The 22,253-nt window shown below is 49.8% G+C and overlaps 10 protein-coding genes across 10 annotated transcripts; 5 read left to right on the top strand and 5 right to left on the bottom strand.

Moving 5' to 3' along the window:
• Nucleotides 1-2: 2 nt before the first annotated feature.
• FUR1 (Uracil phosphoribosyltransferase, synthesizes UMP from uracil) lies at nt 3-805 on the bottom strand (the record flags this gene model as incomplete). Its single annotated transcript, XM_064851574.1, has 2 exons — nt 3-54; nt 111-805. The coding sequence occupies 2 exons, from the start codon at nt 803-805 to the stop codon at nt 3-5; spliced, it is 747 nt and encodes a 248-aa protein (XP_064710577.1).
• Nucleotides 806-1,784: 979 nt separating this feature from the next.
• Nucleotides 1,785-4,482, top strand: LTR84_008023 (uncharacterized protein; the record flags this gene model as incomplete). The annotated part of the gene is made up of 2 exons (XM_064851573.1): nt 1,785-4,160; nt 4,213-4,482. The coding sequence occupies 2 exons, from the start codon at nt 1,785-1,787 to the stop codon at nt 4,480-4,482; spliced, it is 2,646 nt and encodes an 881-aa protein (XP_064710576.1).
• A 1,223-nt stretch (nt 4,483-5,705) lies between these two features.
• On the top strand, nt 5,706-6,475 carry RHB1 (GTP-binding protein; the record flags this gene model as incomplete). Its single annotated transcript, XM_064851572.1, has 4 exons — nt 5,706-5,760; nt 5,845-5,984; nt 6,047-6,175; nt 6,233-6,475. 4 exons carry the CDS (start codon nt 5,706-5,708, stop codon nt 6,473-6,475), a joined length of 567 nt encoding a protein of 188 aa, XP_064710575.1.
• A 1,600-nt stretch (nt 6,476-8,075) lies between these two features.
• Nucleotides 8,076-9,578, top strand: LTR84_008021 (uncharacterized protein; the record flags this gene model as incomplete). Its single annotated transcript, XM_064851571.1, has 1 exon — nt 8,076-9,578. The coding sequence occupies one exon, from the start codon at nt 8,076-8,078 to the stop codon at nt 9,576-9,578; it is 1,503 nt and encodes a 500-aa protein (XP_064710574.1).
• A 374-nt stretch (nt 9,579-9,952) lies between these two features.
• LTR84_008020 (uncharacterized protein) lies at nt 9,953-11,800 on the top strand (the record flags this gene model as incomplete). Its single annotated transcript, XM_064851570.1, has 6 exons — nt 9,953-9,984; nt 10,042-10,142; nt 10,209-10,279; nt 10,371-10,532; nt 10,621-11,154; nt 11,213-11,800. The coding sequence occupies 6 exons, from the start codon at nt 9,953-9,955 to the stop codon at nt 11,798-11,800; spliced, it is 1,488 nt and encodes a 495-aa protein (XP_064710573.1).
• Nucleotides 11,801-12,245: 445 nt separating this feature from the next.
• RPS1 (ribosomal 40S subunit protein S1B) lies at nt 12,246-13,265 on the top strand (the record flags this gene model as incomplete). Its single annotated transcript, XM_064851569.1, has 3 exons — nt 12,246-12,259; nt 12,402-12,512; nt 12,617-13,265. The coding sequence occupies 3 exons, from the start codon at nt 12,246-12,248 to the stop codon at nt 13,263-13,265; spliced, it is 774 nt and encodes a 257-aa protein (XP_064710572.1).
• Nucleotides 13,266-14,071: 806 nt separating this feature from the next.
• LTR84_008018 (uncharacterized protein) lies at nt 14,072-14,983 on the bottom strand (the record flags this gene model as incomplete). Its single annotated transcript, XM_064851568.1, has 2 exons — nt 14,072-14,856; nt 14,980-14,983. 2 exons carry the CDS (start codon nt 14,981-14,983, stop codon nt 14,072-14,074), a joined length of 789 nt encoding a protein of 262 aa, XP_064710571.1.
• Nucleotides 14,984-15,599: 616 nt separating this feature from the next.
• LTR84_008017 (uncharacterized protein) lies at nt 15,600-16,064 on the bottom strand (the record flags this gene model as incomplete). Its single annotated transcript, XM_064851567.1, has 1 exon — nt 15,600-16,064. The coding sequence occupies one exon, from the start codon at nt 16,062-16,064 to the stop codon at nt 15,600-15,602; it is 465 nt and encodes a 154-aa protein (XP_064710570.1).
• A 468-nt stretch (nt 16,065-16,532) lies between these two features.
• LTR84_008016 (uncharacterized protein) lies at nt 16,533-17,819 on the bottom strand (the record flags this gene model as incomplete). Its single annotated transcript, XM_064851566.1, has 1 exon — nt 16,533-17,819. One exon carries the CDS (start codon nt 17,817-17,819, stop codon nt 16,533-16,535), a length of 1,287 nt encoding a protein of 428 aa, XP_064710569.1.
• Nucleotides 17,820-18,316: 497 nt separating this feature from the next.
• Nucleotides 18,317-20,804, bottom strand: LTR84_008015 (uncharacterized protein; the record flags this gene model as incomplete). Its single annotated transcript, XM_064851565.1, has 13 exons — nt 18,317-18,374; nt 18,424-18,646; nt 18,698-18,922; nt 18,968-18,996; nt 19,130-19,140; nt 19,191-19,404; nt 19,457-19,512; nt 19,562-19,686; nt 19,735-20,146; nt 20,194-20,239; nt 20,286-20,353; nt 20,407-20,701; nt 20,755-20,804. 13 exons carry the CDS (start codon nt 20,802-20,804, stop codon nt 18,317-18,319), a joined length of 1,812 nt encoding a protein of 603 aa, XP_064710568.1.
• Between the last annotated feature and the right edge of the window lie 1,449 nt (nt 20,805-22,253).

Here is a 22,253-nt window from a genome sequence, read left to right as displayed (position 1 = left end):
AATCAGAGGGTATAAAAGCGGTCGCCGAAATCACCGAGTCCAGGAACGATATAACTGTAATCATTAGACCTCCCCACGAAAAAAAACGAGGATGTTTTAGTCCAACTCACTTGTGTGCATCAAGACCTTGATCCACAAAGGCCGTAATGACCCTAACCTTGGGGACCTTCTTTGCAAAGTTTTCGATTCCTTCAGGACTCGCAATAAGGTTGAGGAAGAGGATGCGGTCTTCCGGGACACCTTTACTCTTCAAGACCTCGACGGCCATGATTGCACTACCACCAGTGGCAAGCATCGGGTCGAGTAGGAGCACCCATCGGTCCTTGATATCGGGAGGCAGCTTATCATAGAAAAGCTTGGGTTTGCTGGTCTCTTCGTTGCGTTGAATGAGGATCTTGCCAATCCGGACAGACCGACAGCATTCCCGTAGGCCTTCTTCCATGGACTCGCCTGCTCGCATGATCGAGACACCGCAGATCTTGCCCTCGAACCGTACGCCCACATAGTCTTTTCCTACTGGGGATGTCACGGTGTGGGTGACAACGGGGAGGTGGTTAAGGCCTTCCTCAACTAGGAGGCGAATGATTCGGTTGGAATAGAAGATGAAGTCGGCCCTCTGGGTGTTCTTGTCCCGAATCATGGTCAGAAGGGCGATCAGTTGTGGGGTTTGCGGTAGGACATGGACGTTCTCTTGTTGGACTTCTCTTGATACCGTTGCCGTGGGCTTCTCTCCCTCAGGGCGATAAGAGGGTCCAACCCCAACTGCGGGTGACTGGACGCCATTAGAACGTGGAACAGAGGCCATGGCAGCACAGAGAGGCGTGGAGTCAAGGGAAGGAGACTGAGCTTCAGGTGGTCGCGTGACCCGTCGAGGGGAGGGAGAGAGTTTAGAGGCTGATTGAGAGCAGAAAAGCTACGGATCCGAGAGTCGAGATATGTCGTTTCGAGGTGGGAAGAGAGTGTGCCAATGCTTCACAGCATGCCAGCTTCAGGATAGTAAGTGAAGGAAAAATGTAGTGTTGACACTATTTGGGAAGTTCAGAGCCTCGACTCGACGTTCAAGGAGGATATCAACTGCAGGCCATTGAGTTTATGTTGATATTCGCCAGGGCACATGCGTGGGATGGAGGAAAGTCACTTATCGCCCATTGGGGAATACGAAGGGAGTGGTGAGGGGTAAGCAGGCTCGCAGGGAAAGCTCTAGGCGTGAAACTCGGAGCTGGCCGATAGCTGGAGGGGTCAGCTTTAACTGGCGTCAGTCTCTTTGGGATTGTTGATTTGTTTATACCTTTGATGTCATTCTGTTGACTTGGCCCAGGGGGCTATCCCCGTACCAAGTGATCACTCCAGGCTTGATGGCCTCCCATTAGGGACCAAATCAGCTTCTCTAGGTACCTCTCTTGACCGCCTGAGGGAGAATACGGGGGTCCCTGGAGGCTTAAAACTGTGGCGGTGATTATTCGCTGCCACTTGGGTCGACCCCAGTTTAGGGCATCACTCTATCGGGAACCGGGCAGCCACCACCTGCATCGGGACCTGTCACTGGTTCCCCATCTTCATGTTTTGTTTCAACAACAACTCGTACCATTTCTAGACATTGAATTCATTCAGTTCAAGTTTCCCTCCTACGGCTCACCCTTCCCACCTCAACTTTGATATAACCTCTCGAAGTTGATGATGGCCACTGACACCTCTCACAATCTACATCGTCCACATCCATGAGATGAAGACTAATTTACTCTTTTCTCCCGCTGCTTCAACATTACTCTCACCCTCAGGCTCAGATGATGGACTTCCAATCATCGCGGCGCAAAGCCAATACATATGGCAAGGGTGGTGCCAGGAAGATCTTGGTGCATGATATCTTCGATATAACCTCAGTATCCTCTCGAACGCCCTTGTCTTCTCAAGACACGCCTTCAAACGCACTCTTCAATTCATCCTCTCCGACAGATTACCCTCAGTCCACCGCCCCAGTCACCCAGAATACGTGGACGGACCGTCGCGATGTTAATTCGGTGGTCAATACTATGGACCTGAGACCAACAACCCCCTCAAGTACCACCGGCTCTTCCCCATGCTCATCTACCAATACCCCTGCTGTCGATATGTTCGATATCCAATCTTCTGGCGAGGATGCGCCATACAAAATCAATGGACCATTGAACAAGAAGAGGAAGGTCATTCCCGTACAGTCAAGGGCGGACTCGGAGAGGATCAACAAAGATAATGCGCGACCTTACTTGGGCCTGTCTAAACAATCAGATCGCATTTCCAAAACCATCAGCAAACCCTCCAGTCTGAAAGGCAACCAGAGTGGCGCCACCAAGACCGCTTCAAAGCCGGTCAAACGTCAACAACCTTTGGCGCGCACATACGTCCCTCAGAATTCCATACCACGCAAAACACGTGTTAGCAGCGGATCGTCAGCTCACTTGTCGGACACCTCGGCTTCTTCACCAAGAGTCTCGCGGCAGACAACGCCGAAAAGGAAGATACAACTCTCAGATGATGGATCAAACAATGCTTCCAGTCCGAGCGATCTACAGATGACCTCACTGAGGCTCACTCCCGAACGGACTGTGCCCCATCAGCTTTCTGAAGACATGGAAATGTCAGATGGTGGTCCAGTTCAAGCCACTCCGCGCAAGGGTCGAAAGAGGTTGATTGACAGACTTGACGGTCCTTGCGCAAAAGCACCGGAGAAATCAGGCTCCAGCATTGGGGATAACGACTTCAGCGCGGGAGAGTCTTCATATTCTCAACCTGTAAGCGGCTATGCTTCCCCGGCTCGAGGTTTACAGCAAGCGCCTGGGAACGAGAACGGCAATCTCGCGACAGAGGAGCCCAAACCTGCTCCTCCAGTAAGGATGCCACGAACATATGCAAAGCAACGCTCTCATCTGAGCGACATGCTGGATAGCCTGGAGCCGAGTAGTCAACACTCTTCGCAGCAAAGCTATTCTCAGCCCACGTCCTTCACAAGCTTTGCCTCTCAGATGGATTTGGGTTTGGAAGATGATGACAGCGAAGAAGTCAGCTCCTTTAAGCAACCCAAAAGTATACATGAATTACGCCGTGCGGGCGCCATCACCAAGTTCGACAACGAACTGTCTACCGTTCTCGATGAGGTTGAGTCGGGCATCAAGTCGGCACGCATTCGAGGCTTGATTCAGCTTCTGAAAAAGCTGGCCAACATGACTTTCTTACGCCACTTTCTGGACTCAGGTGGCCTTGCGAGGTTTAATGAGTGTGCTGATAGTACTTTAGATGAGGTGAGTGGTACACTGATGATTGCAGTGTTCCAAAGGATGACGTCTGCCACACATGTGTCTCCGGAAACGATGGTACAGATTCTGGCTGCGCTATACCGACTACCTAGTACTTTGGGCACCACGCATAAGCCACTATCGAAGGTGGCAAAAGATCGTAGGCAGAATCTCCCCAAGCTCCTGCTCTCAGAGTTGAATGAGTACGAAGACACGAGCTCTTCGCAGGCGGGCCACCGAGCCTTGCCAATTTCACTCATTTTCTATACTGCGCTAGCAAACACTTTGCACCCACTGGTCAAACTCGGAGAGCACTATCCACCTCTACCGTCACCATTGCTCGATGACATTTTACGGGCAGTTATCGCCATTCAGAAAACCTTGAATCTGGAGGCTGAACGAGAAGACAGCACGACAAGTCTCAACACCCTACTCTCGACATTGGAGATAGCGAGTTTTAGTCGAAGCCTCGTGACCGTGATTGAGAGGAGCGCCCACTTTCCTGCGCTTCGTGAAAGTTTAGCGGACCTAATGGAATGGGCTCGTCAAGCGCAGCAGCCTCTATTGGAGCAATCATGCTTGAAGTTCATTGTGAGCCTAAGCAACAACCAACCCGAAATTTGCAGCCGTTTCGCCGAGGGACCACTCATTGCTCGAGTTTACGCGGTGGTCGATGATCATTTCTGTCGCATGGCAACATCGGCTGTCCAAGCTCAAGAACTGGATAGTGAAAAATTGGATGCTGCAGTTCTCGCTCTAGGGTGTTTGCTCAATTTTGCAGATTGTGCTGATGTGGCGAGGGAGAAAATGCTGGAAAAGGATCAAAACGGGCGTCGATTAGTGGACGGACTGGTCGACATCTTTAACAGCTATGTCGACCTGACCTCTGAGGTACGTTGGCGCCCCTGGCCCGAGGGTCTCGAAATTGCTAATCGTTTTCCAGGCCGATACCATGGACCAAACACAGGTTCTCATTCCATTGGGGTACATTTCAATGCTGCTTTGCACATTATGCCTGAATCCACAGGCGAATGAGTTGATCGCTCACTCGACCAAAGGCCCCGGTCTGGAGCAGTTGTTTTTGGCTGTGGAAACGTTCCTGACTCCACTGCGTCAAGTTGAAATGGATCTGGCTGCCAATGGAGGATCACCTTCTGGAAGTTTTGAACGTTTCATGGTTATATACGAAGCGGTCAGACAGAAGGCCGCCTAGAAGGGTGGAAAAGACGACTACGCCCTGGTGTATTTTTCTATTACAGTGTGTTCACGATCGACATGAGCGAACTTGACACCGCGGGCTTGGATTAAGAGGGCGGGACTGGGTTGTCACTAAGTAGGGCATGTTTGGTAGATCTGGCGACCGCCCTGTTTGAGGAATAAAATACCCGAGCATCCTTTTGCTAGATAGGTACCTAAGAATCAACGAGATGTGACGAGTACGGTATGTAAAGTGGTACGCCCAGGCACGTCCGAGTCGTTGTTAACGTTCACCCGCTATGGTACAGGTACCTACTCGTCAGCACCAACCTTTGGTACAGTAGCCCTTGACAGTGGACAGCCGATCCCCGATGTATCTCCCCAAGTACCTTGTACCCCCGTCTCGTACCTCGGGAGTCGGAATCCTGGTCGATGCGATGCCACGTCGAATCGCCTGAGTTGACCCGGCCGATGGTCTTAATAGCCCAGATGGATCATTGCTGTCAGAACACACACCAAATATTGTCACTACTGTCACTCCTTGGTATGACCTAAACAGTCCAAATGACCATTGGTTGGGGACGGTGCTCCCCGCCAGCTTGGACCAACCTGCATCCTATCCCAGCTTGGAACTCTTTTTTCCTGTCGCTCAAACCACCTCCGAACTTGAACGAAATGAGTCCGGGTCAGATGCTTTCTCAACTACCGCAGCCCATGTCATCGGTGCCCTCTCGAAGAATGTCGGTGAAGTACTAGACTGCCTCCTGTTGAACAACTTGGAGCCCTCGCCCCTTCTCACTCACTGTCAGACTCGGAGAGAAAGATCGCAACTGCATGCATTCGCCTTGCATGTGCTCTTGCAAAATAAATATCAAAAAGTTCAAAAGTTGCGCCTCTGGACACTCTCGCCTTGGTCGTAGTTCCGCTACACCCGTCATCGTTCAATTCTCATTACATACCACTTTTGCCATTCCACGCTATTCATTTGCTGCCTGTGAAGTCTATTCTCTCGGGGGATCCTCCCCAGGCTTTCCACCCGTCCGTCCCTTGCCCTTCAGTTTAAAGCAGATATCCTTACCGCATTACCTCATCTGTGCCTGGATTTAGTAACCTAGGGAACTTTTTTGCGGCCACCATCTTTGTTCGAACCACCCTCGTCTTCTCTCTGGCGCTCGTCTGAACCCTTTCGCTTTGTTTGGCTCGACCCATAATACTGCCTCACACATTATCACTGCAGGCATGGCTCCCTCGGTGAAGCAGCGAAAGATCGCAATCTTGGGTAGCCGATCCGTCGGTAAGTGAGGCTGTGGGCTGCCGCTCATCATTGCCAGCTGGTGGGGTGACAACAATCAGGCTGACTTTTTCCCTCTGCTTGCAGGAAAATCATCCCTCACCGTACAATACTGCGAAGGCCACTTCGTCGAGAGCTACTACCCTACCATCGAGAACACTTTCAGCCATGAGATTGTGCACAAAGGCCAGACATTCCTGACCGAAATCATCGATACTGCGGGACAGGTACGCACAACAATCAAGAGAAGTGGGGGTCATCTTATCATTCGCTGACAATTCAGCAACAGGATGAATACAGCCTGATGAACTCGAAGCTGTACATCGGCATTCATGGGTACTTGATTGTGTACTCGGTTGCCTCGAGGCAATCGTTTGAGATGGTCAGGATTATCAGAGACAAACTTCTCAATCATCTTGTACGTTATGCCATTCGAACAATCGGACAAGGCAGCTCAGGCTAACATCTCACACAGGGTGCTGAGTCCGTACCAATCATGATTGTTGGAAACAAGAGTGATGTCGACACTGCTAAGTCCAGAAAGGTCACCGCTGAAGAAGGTCAACAATTGGGTGAAGAGCTCAAGTGTGGCTGGATAGAGACCAGTGCCCGTATCAATCAGAATGTCTCGAGAGCCTTCGAGCTCATGATTGCCGAAATTGAGAAATCCCAGGAACCTGATAAGCCTGCCGGGGGTGGGAAGTGTGTCCTGATGTGAGGCTGTGCGATCAGCCCGCGTGCACAAATCCACGGAGTCACACAGCGACCAACAGTGCAGTCCTCCGTCGGGATACTGATGTGACATTGACCATCGAGTTGAATGTACGATGTCTGCTTGCTTGCATTACGCGGCGTTCATAACTAATGAAGGGATGACTGGAACGAGAGGACGGTGTTTGAATATTACTGCATCAGGGATAGAATATGTCGATTCTGGATAGAAGGATGGCAGGTCTTTTTTCACTGTATTTTCCCAGAGAAACGGTTGCGTTGAAGTCACACGGCCAACTTCGAGACAGAGAGACTCAGCCACGAGATGGACGAACGGGCTTGTAACTGCTATCACTATGACTACGCAATTCAAATGATGGCCTGTACTTTGGACCGTGCTTCATTGAGCCCATGATGATGTATAGCTTCTGGTATCGCTTTCAGTCTTTGCATAGCGCTCTCTGCTCATCCTCTACGACCTGCAACGGTCGCTGTGCTCATCTGCAGTTTCTCCCTAAAGCAAGTGCGATAATTTCTCACTCCTTCCCGTTCCACCCAATTGTCACTCACGTCTCCTGGCATTCAAGTTCTTCCAGACCACTGAGCCTTACTCAAGCTTCGTCACGACTTGAACCAAGGTTTGGAATTGCCTTCGAGTATTCTTGGTCGGCATTCCCCCCTCTCTCGAACACTCGGCCGACGTTAACACGTTCGCAGCTGCTCATAGTTTACCAGTGGCTCACAGATGTCAATAAGAGTCTGGTACTATGTTCTCGGGTCCATGGTCAACTTAAGAGACTGGTAGCCATGAAGCAGCAAAGGAGGCTTCACTTCTTCTATCGGCCGAAGCACAACGAAGTGCAGTCTTCTCGTCCCACATGGAGAATGGCTCAAAGCTCGGCTACTATCTCCATCCGCGTCCAGGACTCAGGACTCAGGAACACCGTTTGGCAGCCTGACGCCGGTTGCTTGAAAACTGCAGCAGCAAGGCTAGTGCCAAGTAGGACTAGTCAGGGGTTCGGTCGCTATTCCTGGGGTCAAGTTCTCCATCATGACTGGCCAAACAATCCCAGAAGTTCCCCCCCCAAAAGTCAACTTGGAATTGTTTCTGCTGCAAGACAGATCCAAATGTCGCGTGGCGGCGTGGGAAACCCGTTGGCTTCTTGCGGGTACGCCACAAGAGATCCCCTCCTTAACCGAGAGTCGCGCCGATGTCTCTGTTCTAGATCCGGAGCTGACTGAATCTGACCAAGGATCAAATGCCACCCCTTTTGGGCTCCTTGGAAAAGTTCTATGGCCAAGTTAGATACATGCGTCCGGTCAACATCCTACGAGTACGACGCCAGTGAAAAAAGGTTGACTTGGCTTCTTTCTTTTACTCTCGTCTGTTTTTTCACCATCTTGTACAGTTCAACGACCTTTTCCTACTTATAATTCGTATACTGCCTGGAAGAGGCCCGAAACCCCACCGAAGATTGACATCCATAGAAGTTATTGAACCATCTCTACGTCTTGTCAACGTCAGAACAGGATGACATGATAACGCTCGGACTCTCAGATGAACATCGAGCAGCATCGGCTGTGGAGTAGTTATGGGTTTGCTCATCATGGCCCTGATTTTCTTTCTGGTAAAAGGTGCTCGCACAGCTCTGGGCTTCATCCGCCGCCCACTGTTTCGTGTTCTGGAGTTCTTTGATCTGGAGCAGTCCATACCTCTACCTCGAGTGTCGGCAGATCCTGACCTAAACCACACTGAACTTGTTATTGAGGAGCCAGTGCAACCCTCAGCTGCACACTTGGGAGATCCTGCAGCGTATATCAAAGTCGCCTTACCCCGATTCATGCGACCTAAGGCACTGAGATACCATCCGGATCGGGTTCAGTCAACCGCATATCTCGACGCACTACGCGGCTATGCTGCATGTGCAGTGGTCATGTTCCACATGCACGGATATCCAGAGGGTGGCATCATGTATCAACCCATACTTCGCCTCTACTCGGCTGGCCCTGCCATGGTCAACCTTTTCTTCGTCATCTCAGGTTATGTACTGAGTTTGCGGATGTTGAAATTGATGAGGGCACAGCAATCTGGACAGTTGTTGGACTGTCTGGCATCTTCAATGTTTAGACGATATCTCCGACTATATGTCCCCACCGCTTTAGCGACCTTTCTCACAATGATTATGATCCATCTCGGTTGGTGCAAAAAGGCGTTGTTACTGCCAACTTGGAGCCAGCAGTTTTGGGACTGGCTCATGGACGTTGGATATTCCAGTAATCCTTTCGAAGCTGTTGCTGGGTGGTATACTCTGGATGGATATCGGACGAAATTTCTCGATCAGATGTGGACTATACCTGTCGAGTTTCGTGGAAGCATCATCCTTTTTGCTTTCTGTACAGCAACTTGCAAGCTTTCGACGAGGGCCAGAATATGGACTTCGTTGGCCATCATCACTTTCTCTTATTATTGGGAAGTCATATATGTTGCAGCCTTCATATCTGGCATGTTGATTGCGGACGTGTCTTTGAGTTGGAACCCAAGCCGGCAACTACAGACGAGACTACCACAGCAACATGGAGGTGGACTTTCTTGGGGCCACCGACATCATGGGCTAGCCATAGCTCAACAATGCGGTCCCATTTGCGTTTTCATTACTGGTTTGGTACTGCTTAGCCAACCCCCAGACCTGGGAATCGAAGGCCCGTTTCCCTTTCAATACCTCATTTATGGAATCCCACCACACTACTCGGACGGTGCGGAGCATTTCTGGCTCAGCATTGGGGCGATCATGACCATCGCCGGTATCGAATACTCTCCAATCTTGCAGAGACCCCTTACCTCGGGAATCTCTCTGTATGTAGGAGAACTTTCCTTTGGAATTTATGCCGTGCATAACACACTTCTATGGGTATTGTATTACGAGTTAATGGCTCCTTGGAAAAAGTTACACTATCCGGATTCGCAGTGGATATATATCCCAATCACTGTTGTGATGGCACTGGTGATCTTTTGGGCAGCAGACTACTTTGCACGAGTGGACAAGAAAATTGTCGCCTTTGGGAAATGGCTCCAACATGAATCCTTTGTGGAATGGGAGAGGAATTCCTAATTGTATAGCTATATACAAACATATGTAAAATGAAGTCGAAGTATTGGAACCCAACAGTGGCTCGGTTTTGATAGCGTGAATGCATCAAAACACCTTGAATAGCTACTGATATGCGCGTTTCATATGTCCCAAGTATCTTCTTTTCATTTGGCATGGGTCAGTATGATAAACATGATAGAAACCCTTGGGGTGAGTCGGCGTGACTCACGAGGCTCCGGCCAAATTTCGCGGGGCAACAATATTTCTTAAATCCACACGTGCGCTTCACGTTCAGGAACTCGCTTGCCAATTTCCCTAGACAGCTCCATAGAACTCTTGCAGTTCTTCTACTTTGCCTCCTCTGTTTCTTTCTCTCATTCTAGTTCTCCGACACCATGATTGACCCACAAGATCTCATTGCCTCCAGGTAAATTCCCCCCCGCAATCCGTTTGTGACCACGCCCGCTCACCGTTGTGTCCGCAGGGGAGGTGATCCCAAGAAAGCGATTGAGAGCCAACGCAGACGATATGCACCGCCAGAGGTCGTTGACGAAGTCATTGCGCTATGGAACGACGCATATTCGAGTCGGTGCCACAATTCTTCCCTCACTTCCGCGAGCACAAAATGACTGATCCATTCCGGCTACCCAGCACGTTACAATGCAACTCAAGTCGGCGCGAGGATCAATGCAGTGCAGAAGGAGATCGGACAATTGAAGAAGGTTCGACGAAGCCTTTCCCCTTTCCTCGGGGAGATCCATGTGTGGATATATGGCTGGAGAATGCTAACGAGGACCGGTGGAACCAATGTAGGCGAAACAAGACGCCAGCGAACTCCTACAGAAAAAGATCGATCTCGAGAAGGAGAAAAAACAGGCCGAAGACGAGGCCTTGGAAAAGGAGAAGCTCAGAGACCGCAAGTGCAAAACCATTGGCAACTACGTCCATGACTCGGTCCCTATCAATGACAACGAGGTAGGTGATTTGTTTCCTTGACGAACGCCTCTGTCCGAAAGGCTGAGGCCTGGGTCGCGAATGAGCAAGCTCTGTGTACTGACAATAGGGTCTTCTTCCCGCCGCTTATCAGGATTTCAACGAGGTTGTCAAGCAATGGGCGCCCGAGGGGGTGACCGTCGAGAAGAAGGACTGTCTATCACACCACGAAGTCATGACGCGAGCGGAGGTCTACGACGGCGAGCGCGGCGTCAAGCTAGTCGGACACCGGGGCTACTTCTTGCGCAAATGGGGCGTACTGCTCAACCAAGCTCTGATCAACTACGGCCTGCATTTCCTCTATGCCAAGGGATACGATCCCATCCAGCCACCCTACTTCATGAAGGCAGAGTACATGGCCAAGACGGCACAGTTGGAGCAGTTCGACGAGGAGCTCTACAAGGTCATTGAAGACAAGGACTCGGAGGATAAATATCTCATTGCCACTTCCGAGCAGCCTTTGTCAGCCATGTTTGCTGATGAGTGGTTGTCGGAGAAGGAGATGCCCAAGAAGTTTGCTGGCTATAGCACGTGTTTCAGAAAGGAGGCTGGTTCCCACGGTAGAGATGCCTGGGGTCTCTACCGAATTCATCAGTTCGAAAAGGTGAGTTCCCCTCCTGGGCCTTCGCTAGCTGTGCTTTTGCTAACATGATTGCTATCAGATCGAGCAATTCTTGTTCACTAAGCCTGAGGACTCGTGGCAAGCACTGGAAGATATGAAGACCACGGCAGAGGAATTCTACCAATCACTAGGTCTTCCATACCGGGTCGTGGTGATTGTGTCCGGGGCTCTGAACAACGCAGCTGCAAAGAAGTACGATTTGGAAGCTTGGTTCCCCTACCAGGGTGAATACAAAGAGCTAGTGTCATGCTCAAACTGCACTGACTACCAGACTCGAGAGTTGGAGATCCGATATGGTCAGAAGAAGGGAGCCATCGACACAAGAAAAACCTACGCACACGCTCTGAACGGTACCCTTTGTGCCACCGAACGCACACTTTGCTGCCTGTTGGAGAACTATCAGAAGGAAGATGGCTTCGAGGTCCCCGAGGTGTTGAGGCGATACATGCCCCCTGGCACGCCCGATATCATCCCATACACGAAAGAGCTACCCAAGGATTCGACTACCCAGAAATCAAAGCCTGCAGCGAAACCTAAGGCTGGAGCTGCTGCAGACGGTGGAGCGAAAGCGAAAACACCTGCTGATAGCGTGGCTGATAAGCTGAAGGACCTGAAGACTTCGGACTAAGACTGCGTGCAGCAGCAGGAGAATCAGAGACAGCTTTACCAACGATGTGATGTGGATGATTGATGACGAAGACATGGCCATCATGAGGGTAGAGATGGATCACTAAAGTAGACAGCGTCTAGACTCAAAGTTTTCCAGATCCAATGTCTAGTTTAGTCCATAGAAGTGCAACCAGTGCTCTTCACAAAGTTCGTGCGCCAAAGCGTGATGACTCATCATAACCGTCGCTAGAAAATATTGGAGCAAGGCTGAAAGATATCCACGTGACTGTACCTCTATTTGCCTGCGACGCCAAGATTTACTAGCCCGCCCGCACACAGCGCAACTTGCCAATTTTTGAAGATTCGACATCCTCATCTCAATCCCACTACAACATCCACCCACAACCACTGCGACAAGACTATCTATCCTTTGCACTGCCCAAAAGATAGACTAGGTCGCAATCATGGCTGTAGGAAAGTAAGCACACCCATTCCTTCTCGATATTCCTCGCAGGACCGTCACACCTCAATCCAATATCCCAAAAACTCAGCAACGATATCCACCTCAATCCTGCTTTGATCATTTGGAAGAACCAAAGCTCACCAGTTGTGTCTAATAGGAACAAGCGTCTTTCGAAAGGAAAGAAAGGCTTGAAGAAGAGAACTCAAGACCCTTTCACACGAAAAGACTGGTACTCAGTCAAGGCTCCATCCACCTTCAACACGAGAGAGTATGTACACACCCACTCACCCACGACCTACACGAGATGGAAGAGACAAGGAAGAAAAATAGAAATGACTATCAGGAACAATTAGCTTACAATTGATTTCATAGTGTTGGAAAGACTTTGGTGAACCGCACAACCGGTCTCAAATCCGCAAACGATGCCCTCAAGGGTCGAATCTTCGAAGTCTCCCTTGCCGATCTCCAGAACGACGAAGACCATGCCTTCCGCAAGGTTAAGCTGCGAGTGGATGAAGTCCAGGGCAAGAACTGCTTGACCAACTTCCACGGACTCGACTTCACCTCTGACAAACTCCGCTCTTTGGTACGGAAGTGGCAAACCCTGATCGAGGCCAACGTGACCGTCAAGACCACCGATGACTATCTCCTCCGTCTGTTCGCCATCGCCTTCACCAAGCGCCGCCCCAACCAGATCAAGAAGACCACCTACGCCGCCTCTTCGCAGATTCGCGCCATCCGCAAGAAGATGACCGAGATCATCCAACGCGAGGCCACCAGCGTCACCCTCGCCCAACTTACCGGCAAACTCATCCCCGAGGTCATCGGCCGTGAGATCGAGAAGAGCACACAAGGCATCTACCCTCTCCAGAACGTTCACATCCGCAAGGTCAAGTTACTAAAGGCACCCAAGTTCGATCTCGGTGCTCTGCTTGGTCTGCACGGTGAGAGCTCGCAGGATGACTCTGGCCAGAAGGTCGACCGCGAGTTCAAGGAGCACGCACCTTTGGAGAGTGTTTAAATAGGTGGTCTGCCGAGCGTGATACTGCTTTGTGAATGGGTGGAATCAATAGAGTTCCAGATCATCAATGCAAGTGGGAAGATGTCATGGGATGAAATGAACGAAAGGGGAGCAGAGGGTTTCTCGTCGAAGGTGGTGGTGAGAGCCAAAATACAAAACGCCCACGGCATGCCCTCTTCGCTGGTCTTTACCTCTTAAGGGTATTGGGTTGCCAGAACATTTGCATGTCAGGAGATCAAAACTTTACTCAACGAACGACATGAAGAGATCTTCCTCTTCATTACTTGAGGGGAATTCTTTCGTGGCTTTCACACCAATGTCTTCCGGCGCAACAGACAAGGGCCAATGCTTGCTAGCTAGATAAGTAGCATGGCATTGCATTTTGCAACAATTCGAAAAAATTCTTCAAACGTGAACGCTCGAGAAGTATATGACTGTTCCACGTGGATGATGAGTCGTCGTAGCCATATCAATTCTCTCCCTTCCTATGAGCACCTCCGGATTTATCTGCTACCGAGAAACCCATAATCTACCGTACATTGGCGCTCACACTTGAGTTCGATTTATGGAGTAGTCCCACGAATCAAGAACAAAAGGAGCTGCTGAGAACCATGCAAGATGCAAACGATTGACCACCCTTCCATTCCAGTCTAACCCAACCACAGACCAAGCCCAGACCCATGAAAGGGATTCCACATCTCGTCCACCAAAGTCACCCAGCGAGAACAACCCCAGACACACACACACACACACACATACACAGTAGCACGTAGACAAAAGCGTCATTCATGCACGGCGCTCAGCGCTCAACCCGCCCGATCCACGACCCTCTGCACCCACTCGACGACGCCGGCGCGAAACTCGTCAAACCTCTCGGCCATGACCCAATGGCCACAATCGCAGTCCAACAGCTCAAAGCGCGGGAAAAACCGGCCAATCAACGGTAACGCCTCGTCCGAGACATAGTGGCTCTTGGTCCCGCGCACCACGAGCGTCGGACCCTCGAAGCGCGCGGCGTCCGGGTCTTTGAACGGGAAGTCCGCCATCGCCGGCAGCGACTTGGCCAGCGTCGGCAGCGGGATCCGGAAGCGCAGTTCCGTCTTGTGCGCGTGGTGGTGGTCGCCTGTCTTCTGCGGCGTGGTGGTGGTGCTGGTAGAGGTATTCTTTGGCGGCGGCATCTTGACCAGGTTCGTCAACAGGAACTGGCGGATCGAGACGTCGGATTCGTATTTGGCCAGGATCTTGTCCGCGTCGCTCTGTTTCTCGATCCGCTTCTTTCCCTTTTCTTGCTGCTCTTCGATCTCGCGCATCGCGTTCACGTACTTGCCAAAGTCGGACTTCAGGGCCGCGTCGACGGGCGCGTTGTCCACGGGGATCAGCGCCGAGTAGTTCTGTGGCGAGCGCAGCGCCAGCGTCATGGCGACTTTGGCGCCCATCGAGTGCCCGATCAGCGTGGGCCGCGTGAGATTCTGTGTGCGGATGAAGTGCTCCACGTCCGTGGCCATCGAAGTGTAGTCGTGCTCTGGGGAGTGTGGGCTGTCGCCGTGGTTCCGCAGGTCGAGGTTGTAGACCGGCCGTGAGAGATCTTTTGCTAGGACTCTGGTTGAGTGAAACGTCGAGGTTAGTTCTTGGGTTTTGTTTTGAGAGATGATGCTGTGAAGGGATGTGCCGTGTGCATTTCTTATGGGGTTGAAGAAGAGTATGCCTTACTTACTCATCGTGCGATTGTTTCGCTGCGACCCGAATAAGCCGTGCATCAGAACTATGGGCGGCCCTCTGATGTCTGTTGTCTCGGGAGGGTCATGTCTGTGAAAAGCGAGGTCGATGGCTTCCCGTCGAGACTGCGAGCTCGAGAAGTATCGTCGTGCCGTGTGCCGGCATGGCGAGACCAGGTTTCTGTGCATTTCAGGCTGCAAAATGCACGTGTGTCTGGATATTAAATTGTCGACAGTGATATCGAGAGATGTTGGGGTTTGCTCCAAAAAGTTGTATGACCATCGGTGGAACTTCGGTTAATGTTTTGCACAGGCATACTTGCAAAAAAGCGGAGGTTCATTCATTATTCGGATTTTCTTCATTCAGGGACTTACAAAATGGACCCGATCACTGGTTCAATGTTTCCACTAGAGAAAATCTCCGATTGTATCTCGGGAGCACGTTCCATCCAAGATGCAATATTGCCAGCCTCTATCGCTTTCCATAACCTCTGGCCCGATCAAGCTCAAGCACCCTCCTTTCACAAATCCAAGCATAGTTCACTCATGGCATCTCTGATAGCACCTTCGATATCATAATCATCTTTCTCATCGTTTGTGGTGACAGTGTCTTCGACTTCTACCATAACACTCTGTTGCAGCTCCTCGTAGTTTTCTCCTTGCTTTGGAAAAGTATTTCTGCTGGTTCATCTTTGCTGGAGCCTGCTCTTGCCATTAAAGCCTGAAGTACTGAGACGACATCTTCAAAGATTTGTTCCACACATTTAGCATCGACACTGGCGTTTTCTGCTGGAGCTGGAAAGGTGAACTCGGGCATGGCCTTGGCTGGGATGGTCATCGAGTTGGTTGTTTTATTAAGCATATCATTTGCTTGAGCCAGGGCGTCACCCAATTTTAGGATGCAGGAGCGTGGAATGGTGATATGTCTGGTAACTTCATCGATGGAAAGCTCTTCATCGGTAGTCTTGGAGGCAGCGCCATTCTCAACCGTGTCAGTGGTCTCGAAAGAGGTGGTGGAAGAGGGAGAGCTTGGTGAAAATGGAAAAGACCCTGGAATCATCGCCGACAGTGTGTCAATGTCCATGGTGTTCAGCGTGTTTGAGATGCAATTGAGTGTGGTGGGTGTGCTATTTGGAAGTTGACGCGTTATGCAGAGCGTTTCTGAATTGTTCAAGGAGGACGATACCGATTAAGGCTTGAAAGGCGTAATTCCAGAGGATTTACCAGTGGTCGATATGGAGCAGGACTTCAGTATTGTTCGCTTGTGGCAATGGCGTTAGAAATATAAGAAGCATATGCCAGTGAGGCTTTTGTTTTGACAAGTTGATACAGTCCTTTGTTGCGTCAGAGGCTGAATCTCGGCGGTACCTTGCATCTATGTTTGATCTTGATAATGCCAGCCGAGTTGCCGGAAATTCTGCCCGTGCCGGGAATATAACGTTTGTTCCTCAGCCTTGTGGCTCTCGGCAATTTGGCTGCTTATGTGCTTGAATTTCTTCAAAGGAAGCATTCGTGATTGTTGCAACGGTCCATCGTTTGTCCAACCGACAGTCTATGAAATGCCCAAAGACTTTTGAACGTTTGAGAAAACAGCTCCTGCCTTGGATTGTGCTCTAGAGGCACCAAGTGCGATCTCCTCTGTGAGAATCTCATTGTCCTGCTTCATAAGCTGTAGAAACCGCGGACGTATGTCTCCAAGCTCCTTGATTATGGCTGTGGAAACCATGTCCTTTAGCCCTTTCATAGAAAGATTTTGATTGTCCCGAGCAATTTCGTGACAAGATGCAGGGATCTCTGTTACGTGCTTGTAGATCTCAATGAGATTTGAGACACCAGGCCGTGTCTCTGGGTCGTACGAGATCTCCGTCAACGAATCTGTGACAGCTGCCCTCAGCTTTTGGCGGATCTCTTCTGGCGAGTCAATAATTGAAATTCGTGATCTTGGATCAGTGTCTGACTTGGACATCTTCTGGGTTGGTTTTCTGAGTGACATGATTCTTTTTCCAGGGACGACAACTGCCTCTGGAATTGTGAAGACAGGTTTCCCATCAGCTTCCGTCAGGTAGGAATTAAAACTTCGAGCCAGATTCCGAGTAAATTCAACATGCTGCAACTGGTCGTGACCCACTGGCACAAGTGTCGTGTCATAGAGAAGAATATCCGCAGCTTGTAGAACAGGATAGGAGAACAGTCCAAGCTTCAAAACAGCAGTAGCTTCATCAGCATCCAATGATGTCTCATCAGGAAGATTCAATTTGGACTTCCATTGCGTCATTCGGGAAAGGTAGCCAGTCGAAGCCACGTTGCTAAGTATCCACATAAGCTCACTATGATGGGAGACATGGGACTGGAAGAAAACGGTAGTTGTTCCTGTGTTCTTCAGACCTATCGCGAGTAGGGAAGCGAAGGACTCCTTTCGCAACTGCTTCCGTTGCTCCTTGGGCAAACTCGCAGTGAGAGCATGAAGATCAACAATCGAGAAGTACTGTTCTGTTGAGTGTCTGGTGGTGGCTTCTACGCTAAAGCTTGCATCATGGTAGTTTTTCCATTGGCGGAGTGCTCCGATATAATTTCCCAAATGAGGGACACCAGTTGGTTGAATGCCTGAGAAAACGACTTGGGGTATTTCTGCCGATGTGTGGGCTTCTGCCTGCGTGTCACCAAGCACCAAGTCACTAGCAGCGTGCTTCGTATCGCTTGCAGTACTTCGTTTGTCTAAGGCAGAACTTGTCGTTTGAGGTTGGTAGCTCTTTCCACTGGTATAAAAGCTTCGAGACCCAGACCAGAGGGACGGCTGCTGAAGCAATCTAAGGGACGGACGGCAAGCGCGAGAAAGCATCATAAAATTCAAAGGAGTGAACGCGTCTCCAAGAGCACGCAGAATGCAGAAGAGTACAAAAACAATATCTCTCTAAGTCTGATGAAAGGACGAAGATGAATTGAGGATGCTGCTCAGGTGATAGATGCCAAGACACAAAGTTGCATGCTATGATTTTTGCGGTACCGTAGTGGTCGACAAGGCTGCACCACCGAGGAGAAAAGGGGCAACTCTTGTTCGTGTAACTACCTAGGTCAAAAATAAAGTATACGTCTTCTTCTAAATACCCATCTGAAGCATCTATATAGGAGAATTGTATATGTGACATCAAGTAATGCTCACATCATTAGTGCCAAAGGGCTACGTTGGGTAACACAGCATCGGGTAGTCAAGATCTATTGACCCATTCCTTTAAGAGAAAGATGCATTGATGCGGCTTTTGCTACGGCGTGCACCATTGTTAGGTTGATAATCTGTCGCCGCCGGTGAATCTCAGAATTTGTTCACAGAACTGTCTTCTAAGCCTTCGTCCACTCTGCCTTAATTAGGTCAGCAGCTTTCTCACCGATGCCATAACTACCATCAGTTAGCAAAGTGTTCAATGGTTCCAAAAAGAAACGCTTACGCAGGCATCTGAGTATGACCACCGTGCAAAGATGGCATGGAACTACAATCTGCAACCCTTAAACCTTTCACCCCTCGAACATTCAGCTGCGCATCGAGCACAGCAAACTGATCCTCCGCAGCTCCCATCTTGCAGGTACCGGCGGCGTGATAGCACGTTGTTGCATTTTGCTTGACATGTGGAATCCATTGTTCGCGGGTTGTGAAAGTATGGTGTTTGGCAGCTGGCTAAGTTTTAATAACGTCTTTGGTCTCAGACTGGGTGAAGCACATACTCTGTGGCCAGGAGCCCTTTACAACATCTTTGGTTCCGGCGCCATTTAGTACGATTTCATTTCCCAACTGACAACCCTCAGTCAGAACTAGCATATCAAGAGGATCTGAGAGATAATTGCAGTCGATGATCGGGTTCTCGGATGGATCAGCGGATTTCAAGGTTACTGTTCCTTTTGAACGTGGTGAGAACAGCTCAGTAATCATCGCGAACGCATGCTTTTTATCTGATTTCCATTAGCGATTGTTGACATCTCAAGGTACATACTCACCAATCGGGTAATTATCGTACTGCTTCGGGCTGTTTTTGAAAAAGCGTTGGTCAGCAAGATCGGTTGTGAAATTCAGAAATGACAGGATTTTTGAGCAGCTCTATCAACGTTGAAGGGAGTGGTTGCTTGGAAAAGCCTCATGTGGGACAGCTAGGGACCTACCCGCCATAGAGCTGTGTCCATGTTAGCTACTGTATTTGCTGTAGTATGGAAGTTGATTTACCTCCGTGGTAAAGAATTCAATGTTTGGCTGCTTTTGTGTGAGCCCCATGGGATCGCGGCATGACTCCGTTTTCGCCTTCTGCCACAGTGGATCATCTTTGAGTCGGTCATCGAGCCTTGCGAAAGCAAATGCTCCGAAGGGGAAAGTTGACAGAACTCCAGTTTTCTTCTCTTTGTACAACATATAAGCAGCCATTGCGGCATCGCCATGGTATCTGATAGGTTAATCAGTAATGCACAAAAACGTTGTCCAAGATAAGCACGTACACTAGGTGGTCATTGGTAAGTCCATCTTTGGACACCTCATAAAAAGCAAAAACAATCTGTTATACGTCAGAGGTGCGAGGCGCAGAGAATATGAAGTTTACGAACAAGATGATCAAGTAGGTTCTTGCCAACTCCAGGAGAGTCAACGAGAGTCTTGATGCCCAGCTTTTCGAGCTCTGCTCTCGGGCCAATACCAGAGCGAAGCAAGACAGCTGGAGAGCAATATGCACCTGTCGAGTATTAGTTGTTGTGCCTCTCTTTTGGCTTTCGGTTCTTACCAGACGAGACAATTATCTCCTTTTTTGCACTCACATCTCGCTTTGCACCGGTTTTGTCGACGAGAGTAACGCTAGTTGCTTGTAATTGTCCATCCTTTTCTTCAAAGTTGATTTTGTCCACCAGTGTCTCGACGACGATATCAATGTTGTCCTTATGCTGGTCGTTAGTTACAAAATCCGCTCCAGTCGTTCGGATGCCCTTGTGGTGTGTCCTTGGAACGTGTCCACATCCGTGAGGTGTCTCGCCATTGGTGAACATATCGTGAACCAGGGGCAGTCCTGAAGATTCCATGGATTTGAGCATTAGTTGAGAGATAGGAGCAAGATCGTGAGGTTCAGTATGCAACGGTCCATTGTAACCATGTGCCTTTTCATCTGCCTCGAACCATGATTTGTTATGAAATGTCTCAGCCTAGAGACGTCAGTAAAATAGGCATGGGACCATGACATCCCTCCCACCTTGCGCATATATGAGAAGAACTCGTCGCCGGACCATCCAGGAAGACTGAATTATTTAGCTGACACTCATAAATGGAGCTCAGAAAACTCACTTCCAGTCGTCATAGTCCTGCTTACTTCCCCATATGCAGAGCGTACCATTCACGCCTGATGAGCCACCCTGGATGAAGGTATCAGAGTAGGTTACTTCCATGGTGATGCAACAGAGCATACCAGAAACTTCCCTCTGCTGAGTTTGACCTGTCGTCCATCAACACCATCCATTTCCTCCGTAACGAGATTCCAGTCGGTCTCGGAATCGAAGTTCTTCGACCATCCTTTATGAGCGAATTTGGTCAGTCGTGTTCCAAACCAGCTAGTGACAACAGAGATGATTCGTCGCTTACCGCCGACCATATGGACATTCTCCAGATCCTTGTTATGAGGGCCAGCCTCGACGAGTAAGATCCGAGCATTGGTGTTCTCCGCAAGCCTGCCGGCGATCACACAGCCTGATGTCCCTGCACCACTGACCAGTCGTGTCAATGAGGCAGCTCAATTGCACTTTAGATGTTCACTTACCACACAATAAAATCATATTCCTCATCCTCTGTGAGACGTCCGGGCGACATGATGGGAGGTTGCTCTGTGATGTCAAATGATCGAACCGGAACGGCTCGAGATCCCGTATGGAGTTGAATCGAACCGTATCGTGGTCGGATACCTGAGCAGACATTGGTATATATCAATCGATCTGCCCGACCATGGAAATATTCCACACTAATGGATCTGACACTCCATGCTCCCCATGATGGAGGCCATTCCAAAACTCAATCCCCGGTCCCCTCAAAGGTCCTAATGTGTAACTGTTCTGAGATTGGCTCGTTCCAGTGGTAACCCCGCAACTTTCGCAACATTCCGAGTCCCCGAGTGAGGACGATGCATGCGCGGAATGGTTTCCTTCCCCATCATTCTCCCCTAGTCTCCCCTTTTGTCCTTTGTCCTGTTTGGGGTATTACATAATTCCAATCCTGGATGCCTCACTCTTCCTGTATTCTTTGTGATGAGAGTTGTCTCTTTTCTATGTAAGTGCCCCTCGGGCAGCCATAATACAATCCATGCCTTGGCTTCAATGAGTCCAGATATCGCAAGTCTGCGACCGAGGTTTCCTGGTCTCGGCGGAGGCTTCCAAGATGTACCTTTCAAGATCGGCGCTCCTCTGAGTAATTGTGCGTAGACTCAGCCCAGCACTCGAGGCGAGTCCCCGTGGGTACCACGGGTGAGAAGTGGGCCTTGATGCCGAATTGACCCTATACATAATAAATTAGATCCCGGTCGTGAAGATGATTTCTGCTGGGATGTGAGGTCGTTTTGTTGGCTGTACCTTGGAATTGAACTGGCTGTGCTCCAAGGATCGGTGTTCTCGCTGTAATTAACAGGCAAGCGTAAACAGAAGGCTCCATTACCGTGACGAGTGCCTGAGACACCTCTTGTGGCATCAAAGAGTTTCACGAATAGCAAAGGACCAGAATCCTGGCGGAAAACGTATTATGTGATACGTAGTACCTTACAGCTAGTTTGTGTTTTCAACATCATGGCCTTCGCTGTTATCAAGGAGGGAGAAGAACAAGAAGAAGGCTGGTGCTGGTAGGTATCGCTGGTCAGCAACCTGGAAGCTAAGACACTAGCCCTATTGAGGTCTTCAGGCATGTATATATATTGATGTCCCGGAGCGAGAATTTCCCCTGAAGACCTCCATCTGGAATTATTAGGACCATCCTTTTGGCCATTCTTATCCTTTTCCACCATTCGATAAAAGAGTGGTACTGCGCAGCGACAGCCAAAGTGAACTTTGTCGAGAGAGCAATCGAATCCTTGATGCACTGTCCCATTAGTTTCAATGTAGGTTCAGAGGGTCAAAATAACTGTTCTTGAGCACGAGACCACTCAAAAGGTCGACCTAGGTAGCCATAGCAGTCAATCATACACCTCTTAAAATCTATGCTAATGCCACGCGACGTCCTGCCTCGGTGAAGCCATCTCAGTCCCGATATAACTCTTACATCCCATTATCGTTGTAC

This window comes from Exophiala bonariae (assembly GCF_035927105.1).
Source record: "Exophiala bonariae strain CCFEE 5792 chromosome Unknown scaffold_3, whole genome shotgun sequence".
In the NCBI taxonomy this organism is placed as follows: domain Eukaryota; kingdom Fungi; phylum Ascomycota; class Eurotiomycetes; order Chaetothyriales; family Herpotrichiellaceae; genus Exophiala; species Exophiala bonariae.
This window is presented reverse-complemented; position numbering and strand designations above follow the sequence as displayed.